This window comes from Oryzias melastigma, linkage group LG22, assembly GCF_002922805.2.
Source record: "Oryzias melastigma strain HK-1 linkage group LG22, ASM292280v2, whole genome shotgun sequence".
NCBI classification, from domain to species: domain Eukaryota; kingdom Metazoa; phylum Chordata; class Actinopteri; order Beloniformes; family Adrianichthyidae; genus Oryzias; species Oryzias melastigma.
The window spans coordinates 22,472,734-22,495,082 of NC_050533.1; the positions used below are offsets into that span (position 1 = coordinate 22,472,734).

Genomic DNA, 22,349 nt, shown 5'->3' on the forward strand with positions numbered 1-22,349 from the left:
AAAAAAACTTAAAGGGCATGGCTCGGTCATCAACTACAAGTTCCATCATCCCCAGGTACTTCCGGTTTACGGTTGCTACTGGAGACCGCAGGAAACCCACATAAACTCCTGAAGGTCTAGTCTGACAACTGCAGCAACAAAACGTCAGGTTTAAATGCTCTCGCAGAGTTGAATTCTGAACAAATGCATTTGTGTAAATGTTAAATCCTCTGGATTTGTAGCTCAAGTTTTTTAGTTTTATTTATGCGTTGAAGGGTTTAAGCTAGGAGGGCTAAGCTAACGCTCTGGGCTTTATTAAACTCCACCGCAACGATTCATGCCGTTACATTGAACTATCAACACTGTGGGATTTTCGACGGACACGATGTTCATCTACCTCAGCAAGAAGGTAAGTCATCTGCCTCCATACAGCAAACATGTCCTCAGAAGACGCACTAAGCCCGGCTGTGGTTCCGAACAGATCGCGATTCCGAACAACATCCATCTGAAGTGCGTGTCGTGGAACAAAGATCAGGGCTGCATCGCGTGTGGAGGTGATGACGGTCTGCTGAAGGTGCTGAAGCTGGAAACGCAGTCAGGTAAAGTCATGCAGATCGTCACAGCTGCTCCACAACAAACTATGACTTCTAGAATCTTTTGGGCTGATTTCTCTGTGACCAAAACCCAACAGGAAACACGGGTTTGTAACTACGCTGCTACTACTGCTGCTAATACTATATAAAGAGATTTTTTTTTGTCTAAATATCATGTTTATTATTTTTTATTATTACCAGTTGGTTCCATTTTGTCATGTGAACATCCAGCAGCAGCAAATTACACAAACACAACACGTCAAAAAGGCCTTTTTCCAGGGTGTTTACATATCCCTAATAAGTCTTAAATATAGTTTTTTATTTAAAAAAAAAAGCCTTAAATTGTCTTAAATTAAATGCATTAATTCCACTTTGCATTGGTTGTAAATTAGAGGTAAATCGTTTAACCTTCTCATGGTTGGCGTTGCAGATAAATGCTAACTACTACCCCATATGACAATTTCCCCCAAATATTAATTTTTACTATTACTAAAACTTAATTTAGACTCCTCTTTTAACAGATAAACTCATTTTTTTCTTTCTGGCCCTTTTTATTTTAAGCAACAAAAGCAAAATGTAAATTGAATATGGCAGCGTCATACAATAAAACCTGCTATTTTGGTTATTTTAGACTGTTTTGTTTTTTGTGGTTAAAAAGTTTCTCATATTATTTATTCATGTATTGCTTGAAGGGTTTATGCACACGTCTTTTCATTTGCATGTACATAAAAAGGGAAAAATAAAACATGAGGAGAAACTGACAAAGTTTACCAGAAACCAATTATTTACATCCTGATTGATCTTTTTTAACATTTTTACCAAAAGAATCTAGTCCTTATCTGTGGTTTTTATTTGATACTGCTGTTACTCTCAGTACTAGATCAAATACATTTGTGCGCCGCATTGGTTTACTCAGTTTTCTTCTGCAGACAGCCCACATCAACTTAAGCCCCTCACAGTTCAGGTGGGGGGTGATTTTTCCTCAGGCAGACATGACATTGTTACAGTCTGTAGTCTTAAAACCTCCTAGAAGAGCTTCTTAAGATCCCTGTGTGCATCTTCATTGTTCTTTTTTATTAGACGTTTCTTCCAAAGGATGGACTATTACGCAGTGAAAGATTAGATTATGATTAGGGCAAGTTGCGCAGACGACTGCGACTGCGACTACAACAAATTCAAGGAGAAACAGTGAATAAAAATGAAGTGTACCTAAAAATAATTATGTTCTTGTTTAAATGAGAAAATTATTATATTTTAATGACTTCATCATCCTATTATAAGAAAACTTTTCTCTAGAAATCTCTTGAATAAATCGATTGCCTAATATATTTTGCACCAAAACCTTTCAGAAAAAGATTATTTTTTGTGTGAAATGATGATAAAATCTGTGTCTTTGTGCTGTTCATTTTAAACTGAGGACTCAAAAGCTAATTTGACATTTTTCTTAGCCCGGTATGTCCCTTTTGGGATCACTGGGTTGCTGGAGCCTATCCCAGCTACTGTTCTTACTCCCTGAACATGTTGCTAGTGTATTGCAGGGCCGCAGACTCACTCTAATATGTGAGTTTAGGGACACCAATGAACATATGAAGCATGTTTTTGGAGTGTGGGAGGAAACCGGTGTGAGCCCACACATGAGCGAGGTGAACATGCAAACTCCACACAGAAAGTACCCTACTGAGATTTGAACTGGGACCTCCTCACTGTGATTCAAGAGTGCCAACCACTACACTAACGACCAGGACTCAAAAACTAAAACAGAAATCCATCTTTCAAATAGGGCTGGGCGATGTGGCAAAAAAAGAAAATCACAATTTTTTCAATTTAGTATAGAAAAGAATCAGGGTCTTGACTATATTCATGGGCATAAAGTTTACTGTAGAAAAGGCTAACATCATTTGCAATAACTTTGGGATTAGAGGTTACCTGGCCTTCTATATTTAATTGTTGTAAAGTCTTTGATTTGGCACAATGTTTATAGGGTAAAATCAGGATCAGCTTAAAGTGAACAAAAAAACAGATTGAAAACTTGAAAAATAGTTGTAACAAAAAAAAATGAATTGAAAATTTGAGAAAGTAAAAAGCTGAAAGAAGTACGAAGAATTACTCTCACCTTCTTCTAACTATTTCAGCCTTGATCTGATAAACAATTTTAAATAAATACGCCCTTTTATAACATTTCCTTCAGGTATATGATAGGAAAACACTGTCATTTCATACTTGTAACATTTGAAGTCAACATAATTTAATAGTTTTGAGAATTTTAGACTTTTTAAATAAAAAGAAAAAAGCTCAACAGTGACGCCACAGATTAAGAAAATTTTGTGCGAACTCACTTACACTTCTCTTAAGGAAAAAAAAAAAAAAACAACAATGCGACCGGGATTAAGATTTAGGCTCTTAAAGTAGCCAACTAGGAGCTAGCAAAACAATGCAGCAACGTGCATCTTGACCGCACATTTTATGTGTTTCCAACATGAATTACCATCAGTTTCTGTGCAGGTTGAACGTAAATACGTACGATTAACATCCGCTATGTTTAAAAACATGAAACATTAATAAAAACTTACATTGAAGAACCAAACTAGCATGCCTCTCGTGAGTTGCTAGCAGCCACTTTAGCACACAGTTCACGGTTCCCAGCCTGATTTCTCTCTATTAAAATGCAATTCCTGTCCTGTGATGATTCCTCTCCATCGGATTATTTTGTTGTCAAGTTTTCAGAAGTCGATTGCAAAACACTGCGTCTCCTTTTGGGCTTCTTTTCGTACTTTTTCGGACCTCCACCATTTTTACTCAAGAAGACTCGATCCATAATGATGGCGCATGTCTGTCATGCCGTATGTCACGTGACTTCCAATCCAGTAATACATGTCATTGATTACAAGAAAAAACACTGGGGAGGAGGAGGAGCAGCTAGGATTTAAAGTCACAGACAGTCAACAAGCTTTTGCCTCTTGCAGCTTTTCGTAGAAGATCGTGATAAATCGATCTCTCAAAAATGACTGATCGTCAACTTTGGAGATCGTAAGACGGTTTTATATCGTCATATCGCCCACCCCTACTTTCAAATGCCTCGAGTTATCTTGTCAAGTGACATGGAGAGAGTTCCTGCCATCTCCTGGACAAACCACAATGAATGTCTTAGACTAGGAGGGTCTTAAGTTTTTACAAAGAGGTCCAGATTTGGCGAGGTGAAAATGGTTGAGGGCCAACCAATCCGCCTGACATTCTGTGAACTATTTTAATAATATTAAAGCAAATGAAATATTTAATTAACATTTTATAGCAACAGCTCATTTCTCCAAAAATAACACAAATACATCTAAATACGTTTTTACTAAATTTACTGTGAATTTGTCCATTATTGTCCAGTTAGCTTGTGATAGTTAGCATGCCTTGTCTGGTAGTGCCATTTGTTATTAAACTCCTTGAAAACAGCCATGTTTTTTTATTTATTTTTTGGCAAATTTGGCAGACACAGTTGTTTCATATTTCACAGAAAAAAAACACCAATGTTCTCTTATCCCCGAAGCGGTAGTCTTCATTGTCAATGGTCCTTTTTTTTTTCTTTCCAGTCGACATTTTAGAAAGTGTCATGGAAAGGTCTCACGAAATTTACCCAACCGCGATCAAGAAATCTCACACAGTTGTTGAAGGTGCTGCATATTATTGATTCTATAAGAGGTGTCTGGGGGTCAGAGAAAATTTGAGCGCTGGTCGCATTTGGCCCACGGGTCAGACTTTGGACATGCCTGTCTGAGACTAAAAAAACTTGCAAACATCATGTGTTCCTTCTCCACAGATGATGCCAGGTTCAAAGGTCTTGCTGCACCAAGTAATCTGTCCATGAACCAGACTTTAGAAGGACACAGAGGTGAGACTTTGGGGCGGCGACAACAACAGTGGATAAGACAACAATCGCACAATAAAAACAGCAACTTTGTACCCAAGCATTAAAAACAAGGATCTAAGATTCCAGATATCACATAATGTTATGAGAGACGAGGAAAGGAGCGCAGGGACTAGATGATTGACCAGCATAGGATGGGTGTGAAAAAACAAAGATGTCGGGTGGTGTGAGACAAATAGTGTTTGCTGTTTAAGAGTTTTGTTGTCACATTTTCTCTATGAAAGACGTAGTTTTGTGTTGTAATGCTTCGGGAACACAAAATGTTTAAAGTAGGGCAGAGAATTGATAAAAAAAAATGAACTAATTAATACAAACCAGAAAAAAATTAATCGCGATTAATTTGACTTTATTTATTTTGTTTGTTACAGTATTTGCCAGCCATTAAAATATGAAAACATGCAAAATTGTATGTTTAGAATTTTTATTTTTAACCCTTGGAACCTCACAGCTGCATGGCAGGACTGCTGAGGGCATTAATAAAAATGAACGCTTTAATTCTGTTTGATTAATCGCCTGCATTAATGCGTTAACTTTCACAGCCCTAGTTTAAAGGTTTAGATATTAGATGTAATTTCTGCTTTGGTTTTGCTAAATGTTGTGTTTTTGGAAGTATCCAATAGTTGTTCAATACTTGAGATTTGTAGACAAACGTTTATCGGGTCACAAAGGTTTATGACTGAAACAGGTGCAGTGCAAGTGGTGACGTGGAATGAACAGTATGAGAAGCTAACAACGAGCGACCAAAACGGACTCATCATTGTGTGGATGTTGTACAAAGGTAAGTGGCACAGTCAAAGCAAACGCTGGTGTCTCTGTGAGGAATGATTCCTCAGCCGTCTGTTCCCTCTCGAGGTGCCTGGTATGAGGAGATGATCAACAACAGAAACAAGTCGGTGGTGAGAAGCATGAGCTGGAACGCCGATGGTCAAAAGATCTGCATAGTGTACGAAGACGGAGCTGTAATCGTTGGATCTGTGGATGGTACGATCGCTTTAGGAATCACTGCTCAGGACCAGAGAATCGCAGCTTCCACTGAATATTATTATGATGTTCACAGGAAATCGGATCTGGGGAAAGGAGCTGAAGGGGAGCCAGCTGGCTCATGTGGCGTGGTCACCTGACAGCAAGATCCTCCTCTTTGGAATGGCCAATGGGGAAGTGCACATCTATGACAACCAAGGAAACTTCATAGTGAGTGCTTAAGCTGACATCAATATAGCACAAAAAGTAACTAAAATTGTAATTGGTAGATAATTGTTTGTGGTTAAAGCTTTTTGTTGTGCTTGTGTATCTTTGCCCCCTCACTTGATTCAATACTCATCTTCATATATTGTCCCCAAATCGATACATAAAAGATTTTGATGATACGATACAGTCCCATTCTTTGACCTAAATGGATACAATCTAGATCACTACAATTCATTTGGTTTTTAAAACTGTAACCACTTGTGATTGGATGTAGAGACAGTAGAGAGCACACCTTCCTACTTCCTGATTGATGTCATACCTCTTTACCAGCATAGTCTTGTTTATTTCTGTGGTTTTTAACCAATACTACTGTTACTTCTAGTGCTAGATCAATTTTTCGATACACATTTCAGGAATGTAAAAGATAGATATAAGTGAGATGCACAAAGTTGTTTAAGGATGTATTCAGACTGAACCATTTTGATCCACTTAAAGAGAACCAGAGTTCGCTTCCCCTGATAATCCAGAACAAAGTTTCAGTCTGAATACGCACAGGAACCAGGAACCGCTCTCGGACCCATCTTTCGAAGTGGTCTCGGTTTGTTTCCAATCGGACTGAACTTCAGTTCGCCCTGAGATTTCTCCGTCTGAATGCAAAAAGAGCTGAGAGCAGAACAACTGAACCGACACGGCCACCGTAGCCGGTATTTAAATGATGTAAACACTAAGAATAATGCAATGGATGAGCCGTGGATAAATACGAAGCCATAAATTGTAATGTTATCAAACAGGAAGTAATTGGTCCAACTCATTACTTGCTAAAGCGTTAATTGTAACACATTACTCCCTTTTCTGTATCTCATTACGAGGCATGCATGCGGGGAGCTGCCGTGACGTCATCTTAAAAGCTCTATTGTATTCTTAATGTCTCCCTCCGATAAAAAAATCACGTTTTTTTCCGTTTTAACATGTATGTGTGGCATTTTTCCTATGAAAGAGAACAAATGTAATAAGAAATCATTTGTTTTTGCATTTCCGAGTATTTCTCCTTTTAAATCTGTCAATCAAACTGTCTCAGACAGACTCCGTTTGAATGAATGATCTTCTTTCCATCAACAGCTCTGCTCCACATGCACTAAACCCTCATCTGGCCTAGCTAGCGTGTCGTGAGTCGCCGTTCACATTTCTGTGGTCAAATCAGCATCACTGGATTTTTTGTGTGAGTTTCATCCAATACTTACGGTAGCAGGACTGAGAACGCTGGAAAATCTCCACCAGACTCCACGGAGCTTCTTGATGTGACCACGGAAATGTGAACGGCGGCTCATTTGACCGCAGTTGGAAAGGATTGTAAATCAATGAAAGAGCATTTTGATGTTAGCTTTGATTATTTTATCAAGAACTCTGAGAAACCAATGATTGAATGTATTGATCACAGTCAATAAACATTGGAGAATTAGCTAAAAGAGTCTTTGGTCAACTGGAAGGAGAAAGAATCAGGATTTTGGAGGAAGTTCTGTCCATGAAGATCTTCACTTCCTCGTCCGTTGATTATAGATCTACTGCTTTTACATAAAACTCACCAAATCAAGGCTTTGTGCATTTCTAGCCTTGTATATTTGACATTTTGCAAAAATTTTTAAAGACCCACAAACAGATTTAAAGTGAATAGAGTTCTGACATGATGTTTCAGATGAAAATGGCCATCAGCTGTCTCGTAGCGGCTGGATCGGTGAGTATAGCTGGTATCCAGTGGTACGCGGGAACCAGAGGTTACGTCAGGCCGGACTGTCCGTGCCTCGCCATCTGCTTCGACAATGGAAGATGCCAGATCATGCGTTATGAGAACGATGAAAGTAAGGCCTCGGAACGCTTTCGATTTTGACGTGTTAACTCCATCGATCAATGATGACATCTTCATCTGCAGACGCGATCTGCATCGATACTCTGATGAACGTGGTCAGTATCCAGTGGAACCACTGTGGCAGCGTCCTGGCGGTGGCAGGTTTCCTCAGAGCCTCCACCAAGGAGAAAGAATTCAATGTGGTCCAGTTCTACACCCCGTTTGGAGAGGTGAGGTGCTCCCTGCTTTCATATGACCTTTTTATGTGTTTTCTGCCAAACCCCAAAGGCTTTTTGAAGTTTTTATTTCTCTGTCAATTGAAGCCTGACAGTGATGCTCTGTATCTATCTATAGGATTTTTCAGCACATCTATCACATTTTTAGACTCTAGCTTAGCTTTTGGAAAACAATTGGAAAGAAAAATGCACTTTGTTATTGATTTCCTGTTTCTGCACAGCATCTGAGGACTCTGAAGGTTCCTGGAAAGCAAATGTCTGGGGTTGCCTGGGAGGGGGGAGGACTGCGGATTGCTCTGGCTGTGGATTCCTACATTTACTTTGCCAACATAAGACCAGATTATAAGGTAAATACCACATTGCTGACATGGTAAAATGATGAATAATATAGTTGACACTCATAACTAAGTTCCAGTAATTCATAATTCTGATTTAAAGTAACTAACTAGAGTTATTAGATGGCTTCTCATACTTCCTGAGAGTCTGGGTGAGTTTCAGCAGCCTGTCCATGTGTGCTGACAGTGGGGGTACTGCTGCAGCACGGTGGTGTATGCCTACACCAAGCCAGAGCGGCAGGAGTACTGCGTGGTCTTCTGGGAAACCAAAAACAACGAGAAGTTTGTTAAATACGTCAAGAGCTTGATGTCTGTCACAACTTCTGGAGACTTCTGCATCCTGGCCAGCAAAGCAGACGAAACTCAGCTTCAGGTACAAAAAAAAACTCAGTCAAGCATTTTGAATGTTCAGCCTAAAGTCATACTTTTATTGAAGCACCTAATTAGTCCAGTTTATAACTTGAATTAGTTGCCATGAAGAAAAAAATATGAAAAAATTAGGAAATGGAAATTTCTTTTGAATTTTGACACATAAACACCAGGAGAAATTGAAACGCAATAAATTTTAAGTCACTTTAAAATTAACTTAATAGGACATTTTTAGTATTGAATTAAAATGCATTTTAAAATGCATGACCACATTTTACATTTAAATAAAAATTGCAAAATACATTTTCATTAGAAGTATGGAATATATATAACATTTGAGTTTTACATTTGTAAGATTGAATGATAACTTTTCATGTTGAATTCTAGATTACAAAATGTATTTTCACATTGCACAATCACATTTCAAATTGAATTGTCAATTGAGAATTGCGTATTACTTTGAATTATGGGTAGAAAAAACGTCCATGCGTCCCTGCTGTGATCAGCATGTTCAGCCCTATTTTCTGAGTGATCACTACTGAGGAATACCTGCAGACAATCGCTGGGAATGTTTCAAGAATGACAACTCACTGTTTCCCTGTATGACCTGGAATGTACGTCAAAATGACAAACTTTGACTTGTTAACCTTTTCTTTCAACACAGTAAGAGTTTGTCTTTTTATTAAGGTTTTTTTTTTAAGATCTTTTTTTATTTTATGATACCGAGTTCTTTACAGAAGTAATCTAATCTGATTCTTTTTGCTTCCTGAACATCCAGGAGGACGCCGGGTTAGAGACGGGGAATTCTGCACGGGTAACATTCTACTCAAAGTCTCAAATCTTAAAACATGATCAAATCTTGATCTGTGTTCTAAAGTGGCCTCTGCTGTTTGCTCCACAGTATGTCCTGATTCTCTGCAATTCCATCGGAACTCCCCTGGATTCAAAATACATCGACATCGGTGAGTCTCATGAGGATTCTTCTATCATTTACACCCTTAAATGGTAGAAGGAGATGTGGTGTGTAGTTTGGAAAGGATCGGAGTCATGATGAAGTGTGAGCGTGTACGCCAGGGTCGGTACGAGGCCTTAAAAAGTTTGTTGTATTGCTAGAGCGATGTGAGAAGAAACAGCTGTGTTAGTGCAGCCCTTCATTTTTAAAGGTGGCTCTGGAGCCACGTGTGTCTTTGACCCATCCTTTGGGCCGCTTTGGTTGAAGAACAATGAAAAACTCCTGATTGCAATACCCACAATGCTCCAACAATCCATCACACCATGTGGCTTCATAGTTTACTAAAAGTTTAATCAGATTTTTTAGCAGCTGGTAACGCAGAAACTTAAAATACTTAAGGGACAGCGGTTTATATGTCTTTTTTTTTTAAATAAATTTCAAGGATTTTAAGTGAGCCATACAGTCCAAAAAAGGATTATTTAAATTTTAGTTTGTAAGATTTATGAATTTCCTACTAAAATGCACCAACAATAACCAAATAAACTGTCTTTGGGTTTTTTTTTAAATCATTCTGACATCGCTCTACATTTCCTACATTCAGATGTTCCTTTGTGAGACAGAGTCTTTTATTTTGAAAGGATGTTATGTGAACCTCAAAAGGTATATAGACTATTTCATGTTTGGAAAAATTCTTATCTTTATGTTTTTGTTATATTCATGCAAAAAACATAATATTGTGTCTTATTTTTCAAAAGGTTGAAGTGAGATTTTGTGGGAATGAATTGACCTGACTGGTCCTTTAAGGGTTGAAGGTTACAGACCTCTGGTTTGTTGTTAGTATTTGCGCTCCACTCATTTTTGTCCGGTACTTTTCTTTGCCCAGAGCCTCTGTTTGTCACCATGACGAAAACACACGTCGTGGCCGCATCCAAAGAGGCCTTCTACTTGTGGCAGTACAGAGTGGCAAAGAAGCTGACGGCCATGGGAATCAACCAAGTGACCAGAACCAAGAAGGGAGGAAAGGAGAAGTAAGTATATTTGTACTTGTGATCCAAACGATTCAATAAATTCCTCCTCCTCACACGTTTCTTCTTGTTGTCCCTGTAGTGTCTATCACATCGACGTGAACCCATCTGGAACCAGTGACGGTAGTTCTGATTTTTCCAAAGCCTTCACAGTAAGAAGAGCTTGACTTTCTTCTCTTACAAAGTCACATTTAAAGACCCACTCCAGAGAAAAGGTTGTTTTAAACTTGTTCTTGTGGCATTTATCCCTAATAGGAAAAATTAAGCTTAAAATTGTCTTTCTACGTATTTCTTTATTTGAATGAAAGTGAATCAGATGAAAAAATTGAGTTAAAAAACTGCACAATCTGTGTTGTAGGAGATAACACAGATGTTTAAATTTCGGCTAAAAACTGCATAATTTCACTTAAAAAACCACCAGGAATGCTTTTACAATACATCAAAACATGAACGGAGTTGGACTTTAAACCCAGGTTGTAAAGAATTGTATTCTGATACAAATAACTTGTCTCTATTCCTGTTTTTTTTTTTATTTTATTTTTTTTTTAATTTAATCTAGCCAACTCAAGATCCCATCTGCTGCATTACAGCAACAGATAAAACCCTTATTGTGGTATGTGGCTTCCAGTTTGACTGAATTATCCACCTAAGTGTAAAAATCAGCTCATAAAACCATGTTTGTTTTGTTCTTTCAGGGCCGTGAGTCTGGAACCATCCACAGATACAGTCTTCCAAACGTTGCGCTCTTGCACAAGTACACGTCAAACAATCGAGCTTATTATTTGTCTCTGAACTGCAACTCCAGGTTGGTCCAGCTTCATGGCGGTCAGGACAGATCTTCATTCTGCTGGATGAGATGAAGGTCAGACATTTGTTACAGTTTTTGATGTTTTTGTGTTGTTTTACAGCCGGTTGGCCATCATTGACATCGCAGGGGTGATGACCCTGTTAGACCTGGATGTCAGTGCGGCCTCAGACGGAGGTCCTAACAGGGGCAGTGCAGATCCATCAAAGTTTGAGCGCAAAGACGTTTGGGACATGAAGTGGGCAAACGACAACCCTGACCTGTTCGCCATGATGGAAAAGACCAGGATGTACGTCTTTAGGAACCTCGACCCAGAGGTAAAAACTCCAGTGTGGTATTTAAGGGGCCATACCATACTTTTCTCAAGTCTTTCAGAGTAAACTTTAACCATATTTATGATCTCTATTATGGTCTTATATTACTCTTAGAACACTAAAAACGAAGTATTTATAAAGCATGAGTTATTTTTGTGAATTCTTTTCATAACCAGAAGTAAAATGACTCGATCTCTGAGGCTCCGCCTTTCACACCTTGAGGGCGTCGCCCATTTCATGATGTCATCCTTGAGCCGTCCTCGTCATGTCATCGTGTCGCACACGCGTTTATCCCCAAAATTTGACAAAGACAGAATGGTGATGCTAATGGGTTCATTTTGCTGTTAAATTTGGTCAGAAAATGCAGAAATCACCAGATGAACATTTCAGGATTTATTAAAATGAGGACGTATAATCTCTGGATAAAAAATCCTCTTTGCTTTCATGTGGATTAAATTATCTTTCTGTGGTTGCTCAATAATCCACGTTTAAACCAGTTCTCTTAAATCGTCGCTCACTTTTCTCACCAGGAAATAGTCAGCTCCCTTTCTCCTGCCGTCCAATATCCCCGTCTGCTTCTGTGCCATTCTCTGATACGTTTAGGATTCATCTCAACATGTGCAGTTTTCTCACTGGTTCATAAGCTTCTACGCCACCGCATGAAGTTTGAACGCTAAAGAATGAGCGTTTCTTGGTGCACAAACTCACAGCACAGACGAGCCGGAGGGGGTGGGGTGGTTTGAGATAGCTCGAACTGCTAGCTGCTAGAGGAAGTGCTCATGTTAGCCTGGGGGCGGGGCAGACTCTTCCTGAAAGGGGCTGTCTCACGTTGTTATGTCAGATTATAAGGACCTGCTCGCTTTTGTGGGAATGGGAGGGGCTTCTGTTAAGAGAGCTGTTTTTACTAAATACGTGAACGGATCAAAATATCGCTTTGGGGTTCTTTATAGTGAAGAAGGATAGTAAAATATACTTAAAAGTTGTTTTTTCATGGTGTGGCCTCTATAGGAAAGTGAAAAACAAACATGTTGATTAAACACTGAGATGGTTTTTGGCTGTTTTGTCCATCAGGAACCCATTCAAACTTCTGGATACATCTGCAACTTTGAAGACTTGGAAATCAAATCTGTCTTACTTGATGAAATCATGAAGGTAAACCTTTATTTCTAAACATTTGAGTGACGGGAAACTTGAAGATATGGACAATGTCTGCATTCCCTCTCTACTCTCTAACCCCTAAAAGACTTTATAGTGCAGGACTGTCCAGTGCCCTGGATCTTATTACCTTTTTCTTTAACTCACAAATATGACATCACAGATTTCTCCAAGTAATAATATGACAATTTTAATGACTATTTGTCAATCTACAATATTCTGATGATAAAACTTGGAAAATCTATTAAAAAAAGTTTTTTTATAAAAAAAAAAAAATGCAATGCATTGTGGTCTATATTGGCTAATCTAGTAAGTATCATTCTATTTGTTCAGTGATGTAAGTCGGTCACCATTTTTTTCTGTCACTTGACTTGATGATGTGTGTAAAAGCAGGATGTGAGGATGATCCGAGTGTTGCCTTGCAGAACCCAGACAAGCCAAACAAAGACAATCTCATCAACTTTGAAATCCGCTCCCTGAGAGACAGCCGTGCTCTCATAGAGAAAGTTGGCATTGAAGACGCGTCGCAGTTCATCGAAGACAATCCTCACCCAAGACTCTGGTAAAAGTTAAACTACTCCCCACATACTAGTCTTGTTCTTTTATCATCTGCATAAGCTCGTGTCGAGTCTCCCTTTTCGTATTTGGATGCAAAGCTGAAGAGTTTCTCTCATTTTCCAGGCGTCTGCTGGCAGAAGCAGCCCTGCAGAAGCTGGATCTGAAGACCGCCGAGCAGGCTTTTGTCCACTGCAGAGACAATCAAGGCATCGAGTTTGTCAAGCGCCTGGGCAACCTGCACAGCGAACCCATGAAGCAGGCTGAAGTGGCAGCCTACTTCGGCAGGTTTGAGGAGGCAGACTGCATGTACCTGGAAATGGATCGCAGGTACGTGGAAGCAGACGTCCGGGCTCCTATCTGCTGAGTTTGATTCAGATCTTTGGAGATGACGCTCCGTGTCTCCGCAGTGACCTCGCCATTAACCTCAGGATCAAGCTGGGAGACTGGTTCAAGGTGATGCAGCTGCTGAAAAGTGGCTCCGGGGCGTGTGACGACACTCTGCTGCAGCAGGCGTACAACGCCATCGGGGACTACTTTGCCGACAGACAGAAGTGGTATTTCATGACAAATGTTCTTTTGTTTAGCACAGAGAGGATGTTTACCTTTATAATCCGCTTTTAACCTTTTTACACCCAAGATGTTGCAGCCAACGCCTAAATAAAATGCTCTTTATAGAGTACATTTTTGACTGTTTATGGCCAGGTAGGGCAAACTACATCCATAGACGTAAAACCATTTAATTTAGCCTGCCAAACTAGAATTAATTTAATTAATGATCACTATTGATGTTTTGTTTTTCCTTTAATTCTGGTATCTATCTATAGATCAGGGGTGTCAAACTGATTTGCACACTTGGCCAAAATCCAAAATACACCTTAGGTTGCTGCTGAACAGAATAAGCATTAAATGAACACAATAAAAATACATTTTTAAAACCTTAAAACTGTAACTTTTTAACATCACTGTGAATATAAACAGGCAGGAATATTATTCCAGAATGGATCAACTTAAACCTTAAATAACTTTCAATATTTTACTCTCCATAAAAATATATTTTGTCAAAATTATCCAAGTTAAAAATAGGCATAAGTTAACATCGGGCCATTAATACCAATAATAACAGTGATCATAAAGACATATTTACTAGTGTTGGTTTTATTTGTACATTTTCACTCTGCAGGTTTGTTTCTTCTAATGCTTCATGGTGGGACTGTCACACAAGCTTCATTACACTCACATCAAAGGCTGCATGAACTAAACTGCCTTGCTGATGGGCACACAGGCACTGCTTGAACCGTTCTGTTGACCCAGAGTTGTTTGTGTGTCACAGCCATCTGTTTGCATTTATTGTCGGGTAGATTCATTACCAAACTTCTCCTTTCTGTAAAAAGTGAAAGTGGAAAATTCTTTTTTAGTTCAAATGTGTGAAATCCCTAAATTTCTGCTTGATGAAGGCATGTTTGGTTGGTTACCCAGGTTTAAGCTCGTGTCACACTCCCTCTACGTACATTCTGTGGATATTGTCAGATGAAAATTGGTTATAAGTGAATATACAAAGTGAGAACAGCTGTGGTCTTTTTGTGAATTTTTCGCTGATGTTTCAGAAATGAACCATTTTAAAACCACAGAAGAAGTATGAATAAACCAGGCAAAGAGCACGTAAACCCAATCTTTATTGGATTTCCTCACTTTGACGTTCAGAGCACTAGGCAGAAATCACATGGTGTCAGCACCATGGACAGCACCCACCATGGGCCCTCACCATGCTTTGTTTGAACTAAGCAGTCCGATTCCCCACCTGTCCGGTCCGCACCAGTTCTCAGTCAGCTGCTAGGCGACAGCAGAGGCAGCCCGGCGGGAGAATCGCGAGAAGGGCCCGCCGCTCGTCCAGAGTTGCATCTGCCGTTCCCGGTCGAATCCTGCGATCCCCCTGGAAAACCCAGGCGGGGGAAGCGTGAAACCCCATCTCGATACAAACTGCTGAAGGGGTGAAAGATCAGCCGATTTATAAACCGTTCCAACACATTCTCACTCCTAACTCGTCACATACTGATGTTTGGTTAAGGGCCGTGTCCGCTTCACTTTTTGACTCTTCATTTTTTGGCATGCTGGCTGTTCCAATTAAATCAAGGATCGGGTAGTTTTGTCAGATGTTGTACGGAATGCAGACTGGAACCTTGGTACGCAGCCAGTACCAGTACCCTAACCCTACTCTGGTCCGCCTCTGGTACAGCTTCTGGAACTGGTACCGATCCGCATCCGTGACCAATCTGCATCTAATACCGATCCGTGCTTGGTACCGGGTTATGGTTAGGGTTAGGACACCGGTCCCATATCCCGCTACCACACTGGTATCAGTTTGGGGATTGGAGGTTGGGGAGCCTTGATTTAATTTGAACTGCCAGCATGTCAAAAAACGACAAGTTGGGGACACCCAAAACCTCAATGTTTGACGCAGAAGGTCCCTAACCAAACATCAATAGTTGGGAATGAGAATGTGATTGTTCACACAATACTTGAGTCGTGCGTGATTATTGGGTTGTTTATATGCAATTCGTTAGTGATTTGTGCGTCAATTACGTAATTTTAACAAAATATGTGTGCCGTATAAGTCATATAAAAGTTATACATCAATGGTACATGCATGAAAAATGTCAGACATTCATGGATATGCGTGGAACCGTCATGGAAAGCCACAAATTTGCGTTTGCATCTTGCAAAAATCACACATAATTGCGTAAGATTTACCTAATAATCGGATATAAACTATGTAAAATATGCATAAACTGTGTAATTCTCAACAAACCTAAAAGCTTAAACAGGATCAAAACCAAATTCATGCAAAGATCTGTCGGCTGAAACCCATGCCAGACATCTGGGCACATCGACAAATGATGAATGCAAGAAACACTAATGAATTATGAACATCACACATGTATCACGAAAGACCAAAAATGTATTCATGGAAATTACGCAAAATATACGTAGTGGTTGTTTGACATGGCCTTTCAACGGAACTAATAATCACTTATATGTTTATGACTATTTTTTGTGATTTAGTCTTTACTTTTTTCAATATTTTCTTCTCCAGAAAGAGTTTCTGCCCACTAGGGACCTCTTTCACCTTTTCTGATTTTTACCTTCATTTTTGTTTAAAAACCCCTGCTTTAAGTGAGTATATAATAGTAAATAAAGGCTTTACTGTTCCCTGACATATATTCTTCTTGCGACCGTCTTTTAAGACTGTTTTTATCCTTGGACTTTTTTTATTAGTTTCATCTTCATCGTTATCTCAACCTTTAAGCTTCTTTTCTCATCAAATACATCTAAAAAAGATCAACACATAGAAAGAGGAGAACAGAACCGTACCGAAAACTTAACAAAATCAGTAAAAAAACTAGCTGTTTTTCACTCTGGACTGTTGTTTTTTCTTCCCAGGGTGAATGCGGTTCAGTATTACCAGCAGGGTCTGAACCAGGAGAGGCTCGCTGAATGTTATTACATGTTGGAGGACTATGCCGGCCTTGAAAGGCTGACAGCGGAGCTACCAGAGAATCACAAGCTTTTATCGGTGAGTCAGATGTACATCTGGATTCCATCTGAGACCAGAGATGCTCCTTTTGATTCATTCACCCTTGACACTTCATTCACCGGAACAGGACATTGGAGAAATGTATGCCACCGTGGGAATGTGTGAGCAGGCTGTCAACGCCTACCTGAAGTGCAACCAGACCAGAGCTGCTATTGACACCTGCGTCCATCTGAACCAGGTGAGTCCAGCAGAACACCTGTGGCGTCCATCCCCTCAATCAGTTCATAGATAAGAATATGCAAAGATAAGAATTGAAATTAAATGTTCAGCTTGATTGAAAACAGAAGGATATGTACCACAGTCCCTAAGCGTTACATTTGGTGTCCCGCAAGGATAAGTATTGGGTTCTATTCTATTTAATCTATAGACAATAATGTCAGTTACATGTTTGACAGAAATGCATTTTTAGAATTACTTAGTTGTTAAATTTAAGAATGCTTTGCCTTTTATTGATAGTGTTTTGGACAGTTGTCTCCAACCCAAAACTCTTGCTGCCTCAGCATTTCCTTAAAACGTGGTTTTAAGGGAGACAATTTCAAGAAATTTGCCAGGAGCAAACAAAATCATGTTAAATCTCCACTTCTTGTTATTTTGTCACATTTTAGACTTTTTTTTCAAAACATCTGAAGTGAGTTTCCTTATTTGATTGCTTTCCCTCAGTGGAACAAAGCAGTGGAACTGGCAAGAACCCACAACATGAAAGAGATTAAGTCTCTCCTTTCTAAATATGCCTCCCACCTTCTGGAGAAAAATAAAACCCTTGAGGCGGTTGAGTTGTATCGGAAAGCTCATCACTTCCTGGAAGCAGCCAAGCTCATGTTTAAAGTAAGTTTTTCCTCTGAAATTTTTATTTGAAATTCAATCTCTGTAAACCCCCCCCAAAAAAAGCTTCATATCGACATTTGCACTTTTTTTGGCTATTTAATATGCACAATTGCTGCAGCTGTTTGACCCTGAAAAAAAACCCAAATCAACTATTGACTGTATAAGAGAACTGGATAGAGTGAGTGTGATGTCACCCATTGAACACTTCTGGTTCCAACAACATGAAGTCAGTTCAGTTACCATTTTCGTGTGATGTTGGAGCCAGAAATTGTCAGGAAGCAGCGATTTGTCCAAATTGATCTGAGTCATTGTTTCTATGGCAACCGCTCTCACCAATCTGGAGTGAGCTTGTTGGACGTCCACACCCCTGTAAACGGGGTACACCAAATCTGACGGTCAAACGTAGGATGTGGGCGCCAGCAGGCTCCACCTACCTTTATTGGGGCATCTGATTGGTCAGTTTATAACTTGAAAATCTTGCAATTTCAGAAAAAATATCATTAAAAAAATAAGGATTATCAAGAGCATGTTAAAACAAAAAGGTATCAGAACAAAAATGATTATTCTGGAACATAATGACTGAGTAATACAGTAGCTGTTTATTTCTCTATAGAAGTCTTTGGGATTTCATGGAACCAGCAGGTACTTCCTGTTTGGAACACCAGGGGAGAGGGGTCCAGTTCTCATATACAGTCACAACCAAAGCTCACCCAAAACCCAAACTCACACAGGACCCTTTTGCTGCTTGTCTTGCAATTGATACAATATTGTAAAATGTCTTACATTGGTAAACTTAAACGTTTGCTTTCTGCTTTATTTTAGCAGAAAGCTAAATGTTTTATTATAGCTGAAAACTTGTGGTTCTCAGGTTTATGTGTGCTTGTCTGTAGGAGGAATTAGAATGTTAAACCTTCTCAGTGTGTGAGAAACCTGGACGAATGTTTTATCTCTGAGCTGAGTTTCATTCCTTACTTCAGAAACACTGAAATCAGGATTTTATCATCTCAAAAATATAGCTAGAGTCCGTCTTTCCTCTCTCTGCTGATGCATGTCTTTGTTTAGTTTAATGAGCATTTTATTTGTTCTTTAACATGAATGAAAAGTGCTAAACAAATAAAGTTTAGAGTTTGAATTCCTTAATTCTTTAATTCCATTTCTAAATTGTCTAGAGATGGCTGGACTCAAATCCTGAAAGCAGGACATCTATGTGACTTGTGCTGGAAGCGTCACTACGCCTTGTGTTTGTAGATTGCAGAAGATGAAGCCAAGAAGAAGAGCAACCCTCTGAGGGTGAAGAAGCTGTTCGTTCTGGCGGCGCAGCTCGTTGAAACCTACCAGGAGCAGGTGAAGACGTCGCAGCAGAGCAAGACCAAAGGAAACAAGTCTGAGGTCAATCCCTGCAGGGATCTAAGCTTCTCTGCCTCCAATAAAGTGTATAGAATGGATCAAACTGGATCTTGAAGCTGCTGTGTTCAGCATGTTACTCATGGGGGTTTCTTGTTTGTCTGTAGGTGACGTCAGCCCTCGCAGGCCTTCTTGAGGTGGACGCCTCCTCCTCGGAGATTCACATTGTAGACACGGCCTGGCGGGGAGCAGAGGCGTATCACTTCTTCCTGCTCGCTCAAAGGCAGCTGTATGCAGGCCACATGGAGAACGCCATGCGCACAGGTACCCAACGGCTCCGCCCTCACCCGTCACTCAGCCTTTAGGGTCAGTTTAGAGGCTCTGATGGTCAGAGAAATGAGCAGCGATCAAAAGAGAACCATGAAAAACTAAAGATTTCTTTTACTGACTTTTGTGTTCTTTTGTGAAATTGACGCAAAATGTCTAAATCTGGTGTGACGAATGCCTGTGAAAACCTGAATCATGGCGTCATTTGATCTTGTTTCAAAGTTTGGTTTCATTTCATCGCGTTTTGTCCCTGGGGTCAAAGGTCAGGCACAGTTTTTCACAGTCATTTACATCTATGGAAATGAAATAGTCTCACTGGATTGGTGTGTGTAAGACTAGATTTGTAACTCATACGAAATATTTCATATGTAACTGTGTGTGCACACAAATATCAAAAACTTACAATTAACACACGCACAAATTTAGATTACAGCATCTTAAAACTAACTAGGAAATCAGAATGGCTCTTACACAGACAAAACAAATCTAACTCTAGCCGGGTCCGCGTTTGGTACCACCCTCAACAAAGCAGACCGGACACAGATCGGTACTGGTTTTGGATGCAGTACCGGTTCTGGACACAGACCAGGCTAGGGTCTGTGTACCGGTACCGGCCGCGTCCCGAGGTTCAGTCCACGCCTGGATGCAAACCGGGCTAGTGTTAGGGTACCAGTACCAGCTACATCCCAAGGTTCAGTCCGCATCCGGGACTGCATCTGGAACCGGTACAGCGTCCAAAACTAGTACCGATCCACGTCCACTCCTGGTAACAGAAGGGAGTCTGTTCTGAGCATAGGCAAGCTAGATGGCCGCCAAGGGCGCCATCTGCTGTAGGGGGCACCAATTTGTATTAATTTTTTTTTTTTTTTTTACAGTTTGACACACCATTTATTTTGTGTAAAATGTTAAAATTTGTAATAATTAAACCATCAATAAAATAACTCAAAAGTTTGACATTTTTTGCACAAAAATCCCATTTCACCCAGGGCACCATGCAGCCAGGGCCGGGTTGGGTACCAGTACCAATCAGCATCTGGTACTGATCTGAGTCCAGAGCCAGGTTAAGGTTAGGGTTAGGGTTATGGTACTGGTGCGGTCCACAATATGTGACAACTTTGCGATGAGAATTTGTTGCCCACACAGGAACAGTGGAGTGTTGATATGATTACATTTGTCCATGTAGAAAGAATAAGATGTAAATTGTCAGGCTCAAGATAAAGGTTCTACATGTCCAGGCAGCCATTTCTGATGTACGCAGAACCAATCAAATTCAGAACCCGAACAGAACATGACAGCAAAGTCAGTTAAAACACAGTTACTGTGGATTTTGTGTTACACTATAGTTATATTTGAATCCAATAACTCTTAGTCGAGACATTTTTTCTGTGGAAAATAGAAACGGTTGTAAAACAATAAATAAAAGCCGCTGTAATTTCAAGTTGTGCATGCCAAAATTTTATTTTATATTTATATATTTTTTATATTTTATTGTACATCTGCAAGTACAAACAGAGTGTGTAATGTATGAGTTACAAATTACACACACAAATCTGCTGAGTCTGTTTTCTCTCCGTACATTTCTGGTTTCTCAGCAGCATCAGTCGTTCGTCAAATGTTCTTTTTTCTGTTTTGAAGCTCTTCACCTGCGCGAGTACGAGGACATCATCCCCGCCGTGGAGATCTACTCCCTCCTTGCTCTCTGCGCCGCTTCCAGCCGGGCTTTTGGCACGTGCTCGCGGGCCTTCATCAAGCTGGAATCTCTGGAAGGTCAAAGCCCCGATCAGCAGCAGCTTTACAAAGACCTGGCCCTGGAGATCTTCACCAAACACGCTCCCAAAGACAGCCGCATGGTGGAGGCGCACCTCTCAGACAGGTACGAGGCCCACTGACAGACATCGGAGGAAGCTTCTACATTCTACTCGTGGGTTTAAGGAGTGCTCTTAAATCCTGTCATCCGTTTTTCCAGCTCCGAGGAGAAACTGCCCACATGCATCGTGACGGGCCTGCCGATCCAGGAGTATCAGTTCTGGATGTGCAGCGTGTGCAAACACTGCGCTCTGGAGCAGGAGATCAGTAAATACAACACCTGCCCGCTGTGCCACACGGTCCTGTGACGCTGCACGCCCACACCTGTTCAGCAGGAGCAGTTCTGTTCTGAAGCTTTAGGAAGACTCTTAATTTGAAAGGGATTGTATGTTTTAAACTTTGTGCTCTTAAAACAATTAGATGGAAATTTCTCAATTGGTAGTTTTATACTTTATATTTATCTTCCTCATTTTCTTTGTAAAATATAAGAAATATTCTTCTAATAAAAACACTCTTTTGTACTGAATTTATTCTGCTTTAAATAACTTTCTGTGCATCGATTTCTTTTATAAGTGATAACGAAGATTGTAGCCTCAGTTTCCTGTTCTTAGCTGACAGGAGTGATACTCGATATGTTCTTCTGCTGCTGCTGTCCTTCTGCATCAAGGTTGGACATGTTATGTGATCAGAGATGTTCTTCTGAAGACCTCGGTTGTATCCAGTGGTTATTTGAGATCCTGTTATCTTTCCATCATCTGGACTCAGTCTGATCATCCTCCTTCAAGTGTGAATCAAATTCCTGTTCTGATGTTTTAAACGGAGTTTCCTGGTAAAAGTTGCTCAGAGAAACCTGATGTCAGATAGGCTTCTTCAAGATTCAAGATTCAAAGGGTTTATTGTCATATGCACAGTAAAGAAACGAGTTTCCCTGTACAATGAAATTCTTACTTTGCAGCTCACTCTGAATGCCATAAAGATAAAAAATATAAAGTTATAGGATATTTACAGGATGACTAAAAAATAAGGTATATATAAGAAATAAACAAACTATGCATATGTAAGTGGCTAAGATATTTACAAATCAGTTGCGCAAATTTACAGAGAATATTATTGTGCAAAGGAGACTGACAGAACTGGATATTGGGGTACATGTGCAGTTGTTATTAAGGTGCATTAATAATGATGAATAG

The 22,349-nt window shown here is 39.9% G+C and overlaps 1 protein-coding gene and 1 long non-coding RNA gene across 8 annotated transcripts in view; one reads left to right on the top strand and one right to left on the bottom strand.

Moving 5' to 3' along the window:
- The window catches only part of LOC112144563, a 19,212-nt gene extending 18,697 nt beyond the window's left edge, over nucleotides 1-515 (bottom strand). For all 6 annotated transcript variants that reach the window (XR_004947044.1, XR_004947043.1, XR_002918917.2 and 3 more), the window contains exon 1: nucleotides 377-515. This is a non-coding gene — a long non-coding RNA (uncharacterized LOC112144563). The remainder of the gene's footprint in view (nucleotides 1-376) is intronic.
- Nucleotides 59-21,685, top strand: wdr35 (WD repeat domain 35). Of its 2 annotated transcripts, XM_024269116.2 has the most exons (28): nucleotides 59-388; nucleotides 461-578; nucleotides 4,378-4,449; nucleotides 5,171-5,263; nucleotides 5,338-5,466; nucleotides 5,543-5,676; nucleotides 7,367-7,529; nucleotides 7,601-7,746; nucleotides 7,974-8,099; nucleotides 8,275-8,460; nucleotides 9,235-9,270; nucleotides 9,358-9,418; nucleotides 10,292-10,436; nucleotides 10,516-10,585; nucleotides 10,993-11,046; nucleotides 11,129-11,238; nucleotides 11,342-11,555; nucleotides 12,624-12,704; nucleotides 13,133-13,269; nucleotides 13,389-13,592; nucleotides 13,673-13,819; nucleotides 16,704-16,836; nucleotides 16,925-17,035; nucleotides 17,518-17,682; nucleotides 18,931-19,071; nucleotides 19,194-19,350; nucleotides 20,989-21,226; nucleotides 21,320-21,685. In XM_024269116.2, exons 1-28 carry the CDS (start codon nucleotides 365-367, stop codon nucleotides 21,465-21,467), a joined length of 3,543 nt encoding a protein of 1,180 aa, XP_024124884.1. In that variant the 5' UTR covers nucleotides 59-364; the 3' UTR covers nucleotides 21,468-21,685. The 2 variants fall into 2 exon arrangements, with proteins under 2 accessions (XP_024124884.1, XP_036065845.1); XM_036209952.1 differs by having other exon boundaries at nucleotides 9,235-9,418.
- The last annotated feature ends 664 nt before the right edge of the window (nucleotides 21,686-22,349 follow it).